This window comes from Astatotilapia calliptera, chromosome 4 (genome assembly GCF_900246225.1).
Source record: "Astatotilapia calliptera chromosome 4, fAstCal1.2, whole genome shotgun sequence".
NCBI classification, from domain to species: domain Eukaryota; kingdom Metazoa; phylum Chordata; class Actinopteri; order Cichliformes; family Cichlidae; genus Astatotilapia; species Astatotilapia calliptera.
In genome coordinates, this window is record NC_039305.1 from 8681386 (window position 1) to 8696950 (window position 15565).

A 15565-nucleotide genomic window follows, 5' to 3' on the forward strand; every position below is an offset into this window, starting at 1 on the left:
CAAGTAATATTCCTTTTTTTTCCAAAGCAGCAAGGCCTTGTATGACGCTTTCAGGCCCACAAACTCACAGTTACTACATCTGTTTCCGACCATCTCCAGTATCATTAATACCAGGTCAATCATCACGACACAGAATGGGGAGAAACGAAAAAACAAAATTAAAAATAAAACAGAAACTGATCGCAGTTACAGAAAAAAGTACCCTTCCCAAAATAAAACAACAGTAGCAAAATAAGCCCAACACACAGGCACCGGTCCAGCCTCTTATATCTTAAAGTGACCTTTCACATAAAGAGGCAAAGGTGTACACGAGCTGGACGAGTATTTTCAGGGAAAAGCTTTTTTTTTTTTTGTGTGTGTGTGTGTGTTTTCTTTACAAATTAAAATTACATAAAATCTAACTTGGTGTTCGTAAAGAAAAATTTAGAATTTAAAAATGAACTAACTTCAGAGTATATTACAGAGGCTAACTCTTATCTATACAGAGATTTTAAACAAATATAAAAATGTTCTGCATATGAATAAATAATCTCAGTGTGAAATGCAATATCTCTCAATGAATTAAAAAAAGAAAAATCTGTACAAAATGATCACTAATATATAAAACAGAAGATATGATGACATTTTACAGTATATAATTTAATCTAGGCCTATATATATATATTTATATATATATATATATATATCACATTTTCTTCACAATTATATTATCATACACAAACATCTCACTTAGATATATTTATATATGTATATTTCTTGTATGTTTCATTTCAAGTTTGAGTTTTTCTGATTGCCAGAGGCATCCACTGTGAGTTTTTTTCGACATGCCCTCTAAACCTCCAGCCATGTTGAAATCACAGCCCGCTAACACTTGTCTTGAAGAAAAAAAAAAAGTCCAGAGAGCACTGTCACGCAATTCTGGGAGGGTTTCATTTCAGACTTTACTTAGGGGAAAGCAGCCAAGCGTGCATGCTTCCTCCCCATTGCTCACCAGACGCAAATGCAGCAAATTTAACTTGGAGAGTTATGGATTTGAGTGTGGAACAGCATGAGTAAGTGAATTTCTTTCATTTGACTTCACTCAATATGAAACCCGGGGCTTGAACCTGCCTGGCAGAGCTACAGAGCACCCAGGGGTGAGACTTAATTCGCTGTGCTGCGAGCTTGCAGTTGTGCACACTGTTAGAGCTGGGGATTGTTTAGTCAAATGCCACTGCTGCAACCTGACACACTGCATTTCAAGTGCCGTTTTCTTTTATCTGCGAAAAATGGGAACAAACCAGCTCTCGCAGCTTCTTCTTTGGGTAAAAGGGTTATTCTGTCATTGCTGCTGATCTACTACTGTAATACAAGATCATTTGGGGAGTTCTGGCAGGAGCAACGTCTTAGAGGCACTGGGAAAAACATGGTTACAGGTCCTTGTAGATAAGCAGGCAGGAGTATGTCAAAGGCAAAGAGCACTGCCTTGGTAAAATTGCAAGAGCGCTAATTATATATTGCACACATTGTTCATAATTGAAGCTTGTCAAACTTTGTTCTTGGATAACATCAGCTGAGCACTTTTGACTTTCAGAGATCCTTCACACCAAAGAATGCAAAGTGAAGAGGGCAGGGAAAGAAGTGCCCTCTGGCTGTCAGACCCTTCCTCTCATCTCTTTGGGTCTTTTATTTCACAAGCGCTCTCAATGGATACAGGACGAGTTAAAGCCGGCCTTATTAAAGTATCCTTCAAACACATGTCCCCAAACTAATCCCCTCTCCTAAAGCTGCCTACTCTTTGACATGAGCCCCTTTTCACATGTTTTAAACCTCAATGCCACAAAGCATCGATTTCACACAGTCATGCTGGAGAACCACTGAGAAGAATCACTTTGTCGGTTACGGTCCATTCAGCTACTTCACATCCCCAGCAGGCTGCCTCAAGGCAAACACGCAGGACAGGCAGCTTCCAAAGAGGTTCCTCGTGCAGGGTTCACACTGACACACCTTTGATGTGCTTGAAAATAATCCCAACTTGAGTTTCTATCATTGAGAAACACTGAAGGCCTTCATTCATAAAAGTTTCATGACTCAAAATGCAGGTAATATAACCAAAGCAATACTTGGAATCTAATGTGTAGCATATCAAATGTATATGCGAATGCTTCATCCTTTGTGCTTGTCATAATTAAAAAGAATTACAAAGTTAATTCTCGTTAATTGGGGATTTTGTGTTTGAGAGTCAACTGTGCTTGCTTTAGATTTCAATACTTTCCTCTCGTGTCGCTCTTGGTTTGTAAGACTCACTTTTAGGCTTTTTGTGTCATCTGCTCGTTTACAGAATGTGTTATATTTTACAATAAGGCCTAAAGTTTGATGTGATTAATTTTGAACTCAAGTATCCCAAGAGAAAGAATCTATCAGTGTAGATCTGGTGAGATCAGATTAATATAGCATAATTTACCAGAGTGCTCTTTATAAGTGGTGAAACAGATGTGACCTACGATGATTATTCACATGAGGTTGGCTGAAAGAAAAAAATAAGTGAGTCTGTGCTGTACAGGTTGCTTTTTCAAGTGTGTGTGTGAGAGAGAGACTGTGTATTTGTGTGTTGTTCATCAGTGTGTGTGCTTAAGTCTTTGGGATGGGTTGTGATGTCAGGCTCTGTAATGCCAGAGCAACCTAGAAGATGCTACTGTGGAAACATCCTGATTGTCATAATTAACTAGTTAATACACACATATGAAAACCAACATTTGAATACAATTCATCGTTTGCACTTTTCCCTTCTGTTTGCGTAACCGTGCCTCTTTGTCGTTTCTTTAAAAAGACTTGTGCTATTTCAGGACTGCTGCCTTCTTTGCATTCTTGTGAATGTGCTGCAGTTTCCAGTTTTCCAATTAGACATCTACTTTAAATGTCCCTAATTGCTGATGCAAGTATTTCGTTTGTAGGGTTGTAAATCTAGATTAAAATGCAAAATTAAATTAAAGCCGACTCCGAGACAGGAGGGGAAGGACAATTGTGTAAGCTCAGTTTGTACAAACAGAGGGGAAAACATAGCACCAGTTTAGAGTTTAAAACAGGCGATTTAAAAAAAAGCCACAAATGCCCTTTTAACACTAAACAGCTTGAAACCTCGTTCATCACCATGGCCACCTTCTGATTTTTTGAATTTTTTTTTTTTTGTTTTCCGAGTGGAATCACATTCTGTCAGGTGATGCAGGTAAGTCAAAACATTACTATCCTGAACACACACAACTACTGAACTCACTTGGTGATTATTGCAGCTCTTTTTTCTATATGATCAAAGTCACCATCTAGATATTTCAACTATGCCACTAACAACCCACTGAGAGTATGTATGTGAGAATGGTGCTGTCAGCAAATACAGCCAGACCACATCAGCTTATAGCAGGTAGCTGGTGGGAGGGGAGGCCTGTTTGTGCACTCTCTATCTGGGAAGGTGACAGAATGACTTTGTGGGAGAACTGCAGTAGATCTAAGGTACTGGATCAGAGTAGGACACTTGTCCATGAAGAAAACTGTGACTCCATTTACACTGTGGTAGACTGTGCAATAAAAGGAAGCAGAAAAAACAAGAAAAGAAAAATTAAAAAATCTTATAAGAACTGGAATATAAAGAATATTGTTCCATAATGCAGCTAGTTCATCTTTATGGTTCATGATGTGATGGTTGTGGTTGAGAACTGTATCCAAAGTCCTTATCCTCCTCCTATTCATCACTTGTTGCCAGGGTAAAGGTCCTTTTTCACAGGCTTGTTGCCACCATCCTTGGACCTGTTGAGGCTGGAGCTGTCGAGGCTACGCCTGCTGGGCTTGAGAACTCCAGAGGAGAAGGCAAAGGAACCAAAGGTGGGAGAGGAGGGAGATAGGGATGGAGTCGGGGTGCTTGGCGAGGATGAAGAGGAGGAGGTAGCAGTTGGAGTAGGGGAGGAGGATTGGCTGCTGGGCAGGGGCAGGGAGGAGGCTCGCTGCTCACGTAGGAGGCGGTGATGACGAAGGGCGGAGGAAAGCAGCAAGGCCTCAGCGCTCAGGCCGGAAGCAGATAGGCTTGCCAAGAGGGCCTTTGCTTGGCTTGAGGAGGCTGTAAGTGCAGGCATCGCCCCCTCCTGGGGGTACTTCCTCAGACCAGGAACAAATGCTGCCGCAGGAGAGGCCACTCGGCCTGAAAAAATGCCCATTTTGATACCAGAGAGGTATGGCTCAATGCTGCCACTGGTGCTGTAGGTCCCTTTCGCCTTCAGGTAGAATAGGGACACAGAAGACAGGAGGGAGCAGAGGAGGAATGTAAAGAGATGAGGTTTTCAGGGGTCGAAGGGAAAAATCATGAAAAATGAAAGTCTTAAAATTGGTTGTGGTTGGGTACTGTGCCCTGCAGCACCTTCCCTTACTATTACACTCAAACATTTCTGCGCAAGCATGCTTGCACACGCACACACACGCGCTTACACAGACTGGGTGTCAGACCATATATCAGAGTAAACATTGGGGATATGAAAGTAGTTGATAAGGTACAGGGAGCAGATGGTTGTGTGTATCTCTGGAGTCAGGTGAACAGGAGAAGAAGGAAACTGAAGATGCTGGACACGGACAGGTTGCTCACTGCTGCAGGTTTTATAGGTAGGGTATAGGTAGGGTAGATGGGCAGGCCAGAAGGTGCAGGGCAGCACAGGTTCACACGGGGTGACGGGGTAGGTGAGGTTGCACCGCAGGAACAAGTGTCAGAAGAAACATGTAGTGAAGGGGAGGGGAGTGAAAACAGAACAGGAAAAAAACACAGGAAATTGTTATTCAGGTTGATATCAGATTGTGTGATGCAAGCCACGACACAGGCTGCCATCTACACGTGATAAACAAAATCACTGATACCACTGAAAAGGTGCAACAGTGAAAGTGGGCAAATGACACTGTTGACCACCTTTATTTTGACACTTGTTTTATTAATGTTGACTCATTAAAAATGTACACATTCACTTTCAGTCCTTTTGTGTAATGCAGAAATGAGACACTAGATGGCACTGTTTCAACAGTAGATTGAGACTTGTGAGCAATACGTTTACAACATGTATTTGTCCGTCTTTGTTAAGCAGACTACATCTGAGAGAACAGTTTCTGTGTTTCATGTGCAAATCCATTTAAAAAAGTAAATACTCATTTTTTAATATATGGCAAAAAATGTATTTTTGTACTTTTCAGATGAAGCAACAGGAGAAAAGTTGATTTCTGTGGCTATAAAAGTTTTATTCTGTTTGTTTTGGGTTTACGGGAATTAGTTCTGCTTGAAAAGACAGCAGGTGTGCTAGTCTAGACTGCACTGCTGGGAGGCTTTCATCTGCTCTGTTGCAGCTCCAGATCCTGGGCTGCCAACCGTTCCCAGAGAGCCGGGCTGTTCCTTCTGCTCAAGGAACTCTTCTCAAGCCTGGTGGACGCATTTTTTCCTGATCTGCGAGTACAGGAGAGCACCCCTTCATCTCACGCACTCAGACCTGCCTGCCAAATGATAACCTCCATGGATAGTCCCCTACTAACCCCAACTCATGCCCAACACCTTTAACTAGCCTGCTTTACTGCCAGAAGTAATAAGTGCCCAAATGGGAAATGGAAATAGGGTTTTGCAGCATGAAAGTGATTCACATTGTCATGCCTTCCTTGATCTGTGCCAAAGCAAACGGAGAGAAATTGTGGCTTTGAACTGTCTGTTCTTATCCAACACATTGATTTGAAGGATCCTCATGCCTGAAATGGTCTAAGTATGTCTCAGTATAGCTTTATTGAGCAAGCAGCCCGAGTACAGCGGCACGAGGCGCTATCAGAAAAGCTCTGTTAATTTTAACACCTGCAAATACACATAGATAACGCTAGAATTAAATCTAAAAAAGAAACTAATTCTCCAGGGGGAATAAAGCTACATTTTATACTGTGGTAAGGTGTAGCAAGTCCATTACGAAAATCTGACTGGCCAACTTTATCCCTACCCCATAATTCTAATTTATGGTGATTGAAATGCCGCAATGTTCAATCAGTATTTTTTCTTGAAACGGCAGGACCCGCGTTTAACGAAAAAGTGGTCTCGTTTTATCTTAAAAATAATAAACTATCCTTCCAGCTGGCTTTTAGTCATGACGAGTGAATGAACACCAGCTGCCTTTCATGCAATCTGGAGGAAAGTGTCATTGTGCGGTAAAGATATTTAAATGTATTCAGATATTTAGGTCTATTCGTGTAGTAGCTGGAGCAGGGGACAGCAGACCATCAGGAGACTCTGAAGTGCTGTCCTCGTTCCTTTGGTTTGGACCCTATTTAAAATGCCCCAGAAATGTCATTACGGTTTGGCAAGAAGAGAACAATCTAAAAACACCAAGGGGAAATGGAAGGAGAGGTAAAAGTTTGGGACCATTTAGGGAGCTACGAACAGCAGATGTTTAAGAGAATAGCCCATTTTACCTTGAGTTCGGTGCCAAGGAGAGAGATCACCCAAGCTGGGCACATCTGATTGTTAAAACAACAATATTTTTTAAAAATTAGCAGTGAGTTTGGTGGTGAAATGTTGATGGGAAGCACTGTGATTAACTGTAGTCATTGCCACATTTTACACAGTTCAAAAATATCAGCTAAGCTTTAAGGTTTCATAAAATTAAAGAATACATCATATTTTTGTTTTTGCTTAGCAGCTGCAAGTCGAATTTCTCTTCAGAAAGATGACACGCCAGATGTCACTGAGGGGTTTAAAAAAAGATACCAGGTAAAGTAAAATGTGGATTAGGCAAAAGTTCTTAATTAGCTCTTAAAGGCAGTATGCAAATCAGCCAGCCGCCTTGATAATTTGATGAGATGAGCAGCAGATAATCAGCATGTTTTTTCCTGCCTAGTCTTTGCTCAGCTGTTTCATTATACTGAATTTAAAATGATTTAGTAGATAGATTTTGCCCCATCCATCTTTAAACTAAATTATCAGGTTCTGCACCATTTTCATTTGACATAAAAAGATTTCAAAAATATGTATAGAGTTAATGATGCAAGGACATTCAGACAGACAGATAAGTATCACTAGTATAGCCTTAATGCAATTATTCACCAATTTGAACTCTTCTTTTATATTTTTGTTGCTGTTATATCAGACCTTTTACAGTAAACACAGTCTGACAGCAAGTAGAGCAAAAACTGTGTTGCACTGATATCCATCCATCTATTTTCTTCTGTATACATAGAACCTAAGAAACCAAGGGGAGAACATGCAATCGCTACACAGAACGGGCAGTGGAACCCTAGAACCTTCTTGATGTTAGGGAACAATGCTAACCACTGCACCACCATGCTGCCTTGTTTACTGATTACATTATTACAATGACAAAAATACAAAAAACCCCAAAACACTTTCAAGTAGCTGTTTTTTAAGCAATGAAATTTGGTTGAGAGTTATTTTGTTATGGTTGTAAACTACGCGAGGTACACTACACTGTACATGCAAAAAATCCATATGCAATTTTTCCACATTGCAGCATGAACTGGTAATGGTAACCTCACTTATAGGGATTGTCACAGTGCATAACAAGAGCAAGGGGTCACAACAAAGATAAAAAGTCCATTTTTGTGCTAAATTTCCCCCTGGCAGCTTCCTCCCACGGTCTAAAACAAGCAGGTTAATAAGTGTTTCTAAATTGGCCAAAGGTGTAAATATTAATGGCTGTCTGTCGCTCTGTGTTAGCTTTCAAGTAGACTGGTGACATGTTCAGGGACTACATCACCTCTCTCCCGATGACAGCTGAGAGAGGCTCCAACACCCCTGCAACCCTGAACTGCATGAAGAAAATAGACGGAAGAATAGATGGAAATTTTGGCTCTGCTAGGTAGATGAAGAAGAATGCTCGACAATGTTTATGAAGGAAACCGAGCAGATAGGGAGGTAAGAGTGCAGATGTATGCACAACTTTCACGATAGAGCTACTTTGTGACCAGTAGTAGAGGTCCAGATTACAAGTAGCCAGTGTTTATTTCCTCAATGATTGTTAACTGTGCATCAAAACTGTTGTCAAACTGCCAGTTTGCACATTTACGCAAGCCCGTTTGTAAATGTTCATCCATGAGGATCGCCACCATTAATGAATATTAGGATATTTAGGACAAGTATCTGACCAACTAACCTCTTTAGCCTTAAAGCAGCTAACAAACTATGGCAGCATTTTTAAAAATGGAGGCCTACCAACATTTTAACATCAATTTAATAAAGTGGCCAATTATTATATCAAGTGCACTTTTGCATTGAATAATTGTTTTTCACTTGTCTTTATACAACACCTGGAAATGTACAAAGGGACTAGTAGTCCCTCATCGTTAAAAATAATACAAAATAGAGTTATTGGCTGTTATAGCGCCTACCACAGCTGACTCTTTATTCTCCTACACTAAACCAGCTGGTTATTTGTTCCTCTTTGTTATTCATCACACAGTTGTGGTATGCTGCTACCCTTAACTGCTTGGCACCGACTTCCCACGCCGACAATTAGCTTTGAGTGTCCACCGTCCCTCGGAGGATAGCGCTTTCACTCGTACAGCATCTTTTCACAATGACTGTTTTGAAGTTTGTGGACAAAGAGACTGTGCTGCCTGTGAGTGTCATATTGAAATAATGGGATTAATTTTGCTTTCATTACACAAGTGTAGGCATCCACTCAGCTTCCAAATCTCGGGGAATGAGCGAGACTGACAGAGGAAGAGTGAAACGGAGAAAGGGCCAGCATGCATAAATTGCAGAGTAGAGAAAGCGGAAAGGGGAAGAAAAAGACATAAAGAAGAGGAAACCTGAAAGACTTTATGGTGGAAAGAGAACTGCCCTCTTCATAATGAATAATCGGTGATTGCCAGTGACTCAAGGGGTGATTATTACATGGCTCTGTAGAGATTCTTCTCAATCTTCTCTCAGTATGAGGCAACCAAACCCCTCCATGTCTCAAGTCTCTGGCTGTCTGCCTAACGCATTCATTTTTCAATCTTTAAGACTGAATTTGTGTCTGAATGCTCTGTCAAATTCTGTGGGTTATGAAGGTTTAGGTGCACTTCACTGCTTCGGTTATTTTTCAAATTACATTGACATTAAGCCTTTTTCCCCTCCTGTGCACCGGCATGCTGTAAAAATCTTCTCTTGGCTTTACTTGACCGACATGCTCCAACAGTTCAATTTCCTTGCCTCTAGAGGCCATCTAGCATCCTTATGTCCAGTCTTTTGCTGTACTTTAAACCTCTAAAATGCCAGCATATTGGAGACTGAAAAAAGAATGAAAAGCCAGCTGTCAGGCATATGCATAACAACAAATACTTAGAGAGAGAGTTTATGAAGTTTTATAAATTAAACTCAAGCGCTTTTAAGAGTTTCTTCATACCCAATTTTCTGTCAGAGTTCAGAAAAAAACAGAAGTGAAGACCTGTTAAAGATGCAAGCACGCCCATAATGCTAATACATAACAACACTTTAATAGGTTTAAATTATATAATTAGAAGCCACTTAAGACTTTCAGACATGAAACACTGCTTAGGTAATTAAAGTGCTAATCCTTCATCACTCTAACCTGTGTGACATGCATCTCTCTGTGGGACAGTGCCTGCAGAAAATCCTTTGATCCAATTGAGCATTCCTGTGATGATGAGCCTGTCACAATAATGTGACATTAAAAGGTTTATGGCAAAACTGGCTTTGAATTCAATTCATCGCTTCTGCTGTCTGCTAAGTTTGCATCTTGAATGTTACACAGACTGTAATACACAGAGGGCGAGGAATGTATCACGCTGAAAAGTGACAGTGGTTCTGCGGGGCACAGAAAGGATCCAGTGGCAGTGAAGAGTGGTAGTTAAGGCCCATTTAATCTTGATCTGGTGCAGAGTGGATTACGTGAATGGATGCACACACACTTGCTTTCGAGAAAATAACTCTGAACGAAGGCTTGCTGAAGTTGTTGGGGAGGTGGCGTAAACATTAACGCAAAATATGTCTCTATTTGAGGAAGAAAGCAATTATATTTGCTTAAATACAGAACAAAATCAATACTATCCTTTCTATCTTGATTTTTGGTAGGCCCAGATTTTTGCACTCCAAAAAATATTTATGCCCAAAATGCTGATATGACTACATAAGTATAATGTAAAAGAGGAAATTTAACAGAATCTGGTCAAATTAAATGTACTTTATTGGTATACATTCAGTATATATGGCATTTTTCCCTAATAATTACATACTTCAATAAATAAACCTTTGATTTTATATATTTCAGTTGCATTTTACTAAGAATGATAGTTTCATATTTCTCTTTGAACCTCTGACAGTTTCAACTGCAGTGACTCTGTGGGCATAAAGGCAGTACGATTCAATAATGATCATTATTGTAATTTTCATGTTTTTTATATCTCAATTTTGTTATATGCCTTCATTAAGTGCTTAAGATGGTTATACCTAAAAGCTAACTTGTCCATCTTAGGGATCATGCACAGACTCTGCCAGATCAAGTGCGTTTTGGCCTCAACAGCGCAAAACAAAGGCAAATTGTACCTGTTGCTGGCCCTGGACCTTCATGAAGTCCTCTCTTTTGCCACTTTTAGTCTTTTCTGTGCTGTTTTGTTGCAGGTGCTTCAGTTTGGAGGCAGCCGAGGAGTGGAGAAACTTCCCGCTACCTGAAATAGTTCCTCCCTAAGAATAGAATAAACAAGAGAAGAACAGAGGAGAACCATTAATAACACTTTGTCACACATCAGATGTCTGTAGATTTCACTTCCCCTCTACAGTGTATTCGATTTAAGCCTCAGACACACATCTACTTACTACAGAGTTTGAGTCCAGCCTTTATCAAGTCTTTCTCTTGAGACTAATAAGGTTTTTAAGACCTCAGCTTATAGTTGGTATTAAATGGAACTATCCACTTCACAGAGTTTCACTATCTATCAGCAGAAGATGACAAAGACCAGAATATAGAAATGCGGCATCAAAACTGACGTTGCGTAGCTTAGCCTCACCACAGGATCCACGAGGCAGCGTGCTTAATGATCTTTCCTGCTGAGTTACTCTATTGACTCTCTCTAATACACAGGAAAACAAATACACATCCAGTCAAATTTCCATCCAACTGTGCCTCATCTGCACACAGAGACATTAGCTAAAAGGAAAACTAACAAAAGATTAACCCTAATATCAAATAGTCAGTTACCCCTACTACATTAAATCAGAGAAGAAAGACTTGTAACCACCTTCCTTCTGCGCCAAATCCTTTTTTAACGAGAAGCAGAATTTTAAAATTAGATCATAAAATTTGCAAGTAAACTTGCTGTTTGATGTGCTAATTAAAAACTAAACTCTAATGGGTTCTGAAAGTAGATTTCTTGTCAGTGTGAATTTGGTAAGTGTGCCAGCAAATGTTGGACAAGAGTTGGAAGAAGGGTCATGTTGAAATGATGAACGTGGTTGAAGTTGGAGTGATGAAATAATGTGTGAAGACTCTGTAATCCGCAGCCGTGCCCATGGGAGTGCTTTCTGGCTCTACATCAGAGGGCTAAAACTCACCATGACAGTGTGACTGTCAAGTATTGCAGCCCTGCCCTGAGTGGTAGGCTACAATCAGAGTAACAGGGAGTGCTACGCAAGCTGTCAAGACCTCTCAGACGAGTGGCAGCTGACACAGGAATGCTTTTGATAATTACTAATCTTTTGTTGTGTAGCGGTCAGCTGGAGGTGAGCTAAAGCCAGGCCACTGACAACATCTGGTAATAGAGTTCAGCACATAGTCAGTACATATTAATGTGAAGTATATTAGACATGATACTAGCCTTTGGTAAGAAATCTTTTGTTTTTTAAACTTATTAGATCGAATTTTCTCTTTGTAGTTTTACCTCGTTATTTGAAAGCAGCTAAACAGTTTAAATGTCTGTTTATGTCCTTATGATTAAACATTTTGGGTCAGCTGTTTACAAGCGTTGTAAATTTATGTGGATGGATGAATACGCACTTAATCAAAACAATGTCGCAAAAGTGCTGCATCTGCATTTGTCAGTGGCTCTTTTATCTGTGACGCATGTCTGAATAGCTCCCCGAGAAAGGATTTCTCACATCTGTTTAGGGCAGAAGTTGCTGTAAATGTGTTACTCTTCATTCCTTGCATTGAAATGATTTGAAAGGGCAGCAATTAAATTGAGCTCATTAAAAAGCCTCGTCCTGTTTATTGCGCTTGAGGTGTTCATATGGGGAACTTCTACTGTGTTTGGTCTTTTAAAGTGAACATTCACAGAATAGAAATATTAGGCTCCATGTAAGCATAGCCACTCTGCCATTCTGACTTGTCACAGCAGGGCATTTAAGTAGGCCAACATGAACAATACCAGGACCTGGCCTATGTACAGATTCTTAAACTCATTAATAATGTGTCTGTTTAGCTTGCAATGACACGTCAAAACAGCTGCTGCAAAAAGAACATAATTTACAACAAAATGATGCTGGATGATGGAAGATACAGCTTAATGTAAATATGTCCTCGCGCTACCTTTTAATAAAGTACAACCGCAGTTGTACTGCTTTGTGCTTAAGACGATTAGTGAGGAAAAGAAAGTTGGATTTCAGGGCAGAACTAAGATAAGAAATTAAATGAATTAGATCGTACTAACCAGTAAAGAGCAGAAAAGGAGAAGAGGAAAATGCATTTATTTTTTATTGCCTCTTGGTGTAACAAAAGGCAAAATTAGCTAGACTCAGACAGATAGGAGATACCGGGACAGATCAATAAAAAACAATTAACAACTCTGAGCTCAGCAGGAGAGCAGCCCCAGCACTAATCACAGAACAGACAAGTAGGTAGGAAGTCTGCTGTCTGTCCCCTCTGCACGGTTTCGATTTCAAATACAGTCGCATGCCGATTTAATCAGGGAGCAGACATCAGAAGCTGGAAAGTGAATTTCCAACTGCCATCCACAGAGAAGAAGTGAAGAAAAAAAGAGGATGCTGCTTCAGAGCAGGAATGGACACAGGAGGTGTAAGCAAAAACCTGGATTGATGATGGACTCGAGGCGGATGGCTTGGGTGGGAGTGGCGGCTTCTTCGCCTCAGTTGGACTACCAGTCGTCGGTACAGGGCTACTGTTGATGATTGTCTGACTGTAGAGCTGCTCTCTAGTAGCATGACCACTGATCTCTATCAATGTGTTTTCCAGCTCTCGAATAGTCTCCTCCAAGCTGTCCAGCCTCTTGTAGGTGGTGCGTCGGACATCTTCTGTCATTCTCCTCTGAGTGTCCGCAGACCTAGTTGACCCATTAGAGTTAAGAGTACTGCTTACTGAGCTCAGCTCAGGCATTAACCTAATTTCAGGTTTGTGGTGAAATGTCAGCATGCTAGCCCCTGTCTCTATGCCGCTTCTGAGAGCCTCAGCTAGAGGCATCTGCTGGTCTGGGGCATGGGAGAATTTTAATTCGAATGATGCCACAAGGGAATACAGTAGTTCGTAGGCCTCTTTGACAGTTTTTTGTACCCTGAAGAGCACTAGCAGAGGCCGGTGACTCAGCTGAGTTTCAGACAGTTCCTTAGTCTGCGGTGAGATGATTAGAGTGTGAAGAACATCTCCTTTAGTCTCACTGAGCTCTTGGGCTTCAAGAGGAGACACCACTCTCATGCCCAGATCTGTCACCAGCAGGGCAACTTCCTGTTTGAATTCACTATCCGAACACTGTTCTCGCTGTGGAGGACTTTCAAATCCCCCTGAATGCTTTCCCCTTGAAATTATAGTCTTGCCGACTGAATGATGACCAGTCCAATCTTGTGATTGAGTCCCCTCCACAAGGTCATTCCCCAAATCTCTGACAGGATCCTCTGAGTTTGTGAGCGAAGCAGGACAGCAATCTGTCAACACGATGTGGGGGACAGGAGACATGTGCCCTGCCTATAAATGAAGAAAGCACTTGAGTTTTCAATTTAAACACACTCCAAGCACAAACTTCAAGTGAGATTACAAACCATGGCATTAAAAACACCCAAGCACATCAGAGAGCATGAAAGAAATATTATCACATTGTATCTAATACCTTTGTAGTAGGGGTGCAACGATACTCGTATTGATATTGAACCGTTTGATACAGTGCTTTCGGTTCGGTACGCATATGTATCGAACAATACAAAATTTGTAATTTATTTTATCAACTTTCCTTCTGACGATGCTGTCTGTGTTGAGCGCTCAGTGAATCTGCGTTCGACTACTCCGCCTAGGCTGCACTGTCGAGCGCAGATCCACTGAGCGTTCAACACAGACAGCATCGTCAGAAGGAAGAGCGCAGGGCAAGCTAGCGAGACAGAAGTTAAGCTCTCCTTGCAACATGGCAAATTGAACATCCCCCACCCTCATTCAGATCTGGCGTTTGGAATTATTTTGGTTTTCATGTGATGTATGACCCTGAAGGTAAGCGCGTCATGGACTAAAGTAAAACAGTATGTTGGATGTGCCACGCAATGCTCAATTACATGGGTGGGAACTAGTGTGTTAGCGCAGTTAGCTCGTTAAGGTGTTGGCCGTCTAGCCCCACGCAGGGGTAGCTCGTTAACGGAGATTTGCCTGTTGTGGCGTTAACGTCATTTCAACGAGATTAACGCTGACAGCACTAGTGGGAACACAATGAATATGACTGCACATTTACGCCGACATCATCCTAGTGCAAAGACAAGTGGAAGCAGACAAAAACAACAAGCATGCATGCTACAAACTTTACCCGAGTCATTTAGACAGCCGTTAGCACATGATTCTCCTTATGGGGACCTGATATGTTTAATATTGTGGCGAGCTCAGACAAGGAGGAGACGGAGATATCGTTTGGTCTTGCTTCCCGTGAGCTAGCCAGGGAGCACAGCCGTTTATTGACATCTGCAGAAGAACACTGCCGCTAGCTAACTGCTCAGCGCGGCAACCGCACAGCAACAAAAACACACAGAGCGCCCTCTGACCCCGGAAAGACACATCGTGGCAGCGAGAAGGCGTCACCCGTCACTATGGCAATATAAACAAAACATAACTGTACAAACAGAACCCCGAACAGCGCTGACCCGCTGCATAGCCCCCACCTAAGGGGTCAGTCGTCCCCGACGACCCCATTACCCCACACAAAGTCCTGCAAATGTCCAGGTGCCTTCTTTTGGCGCACCGGCCGGTCACAACCGGCGGGGGAAAAGTCACTCGGGTCAGAACATGGGGTGCCACCATCATCCCACTTCTGACACCAATGTGGCGAGCTCAGACAACGAGGAGACGGAGGTGTCGTTTGGTCTTGCTTCCCGTGAGCTAGCCAGGGAGCACAGCCGTTTATTGACATCTGCAGAAGAACACTGCCGCTAGCTAACTACTCAGCGCGGCAACCGCACAGCAACAACAACAACAACACACAGGGGCCCTCTGACCCCGGAAGGACACACCGTCGCAGCGAGAGGGCGTCACCCGTCACTATGGCAACATAAACAAAACATAACTGTACAAACAGAACCCCGAACAGCCCTGACCCGCTACAATATGCTGCTGAGAATATAGCCCAGAAGAAGCGTATAGTATAGCTTTTATTT

At 41.7% G+C, this 15565-nt stretch overlaps 1 protein-coding gene across 9 annotated transcripts in view; it reads right to left on the reverse strand.

The window, feature by feature from the left end:
- Positions 1–3154: 3154 nt before the first annotated feature.
- srcin1a (SRC kinase signaling inhibitor 1a) overlaps positions 3155–15565 on the reverse strand; it is a 101658-nt gene continuing 89247 nt past the window's right edge. For 8 of the 9 annotated variants that reach the window (XM_026164429.1, XM_026164420.1, XM_026164426.1 and 5 more), the window contains 3 exons: positions 13017–13904; positions 10541–10678; positions 3155–4608 (listed from right to left, as the gene is read on the reverse strand). In XM_026164429.1, coding sequence (XP_026020214.1) covers positions 4603–4608; positions 10541–10678; positions 13017–13904 — 1032 coding nt within the window. In that variant the 3' untranslated portion in view covers positions 3155–4602. The remainder of the gene's footprint in view (positions 4609–10540; positions 10679–13016; positions 13905–15565) is intronic. The other variant, XM_026164428.1, reaches the window with a different exon arrangement.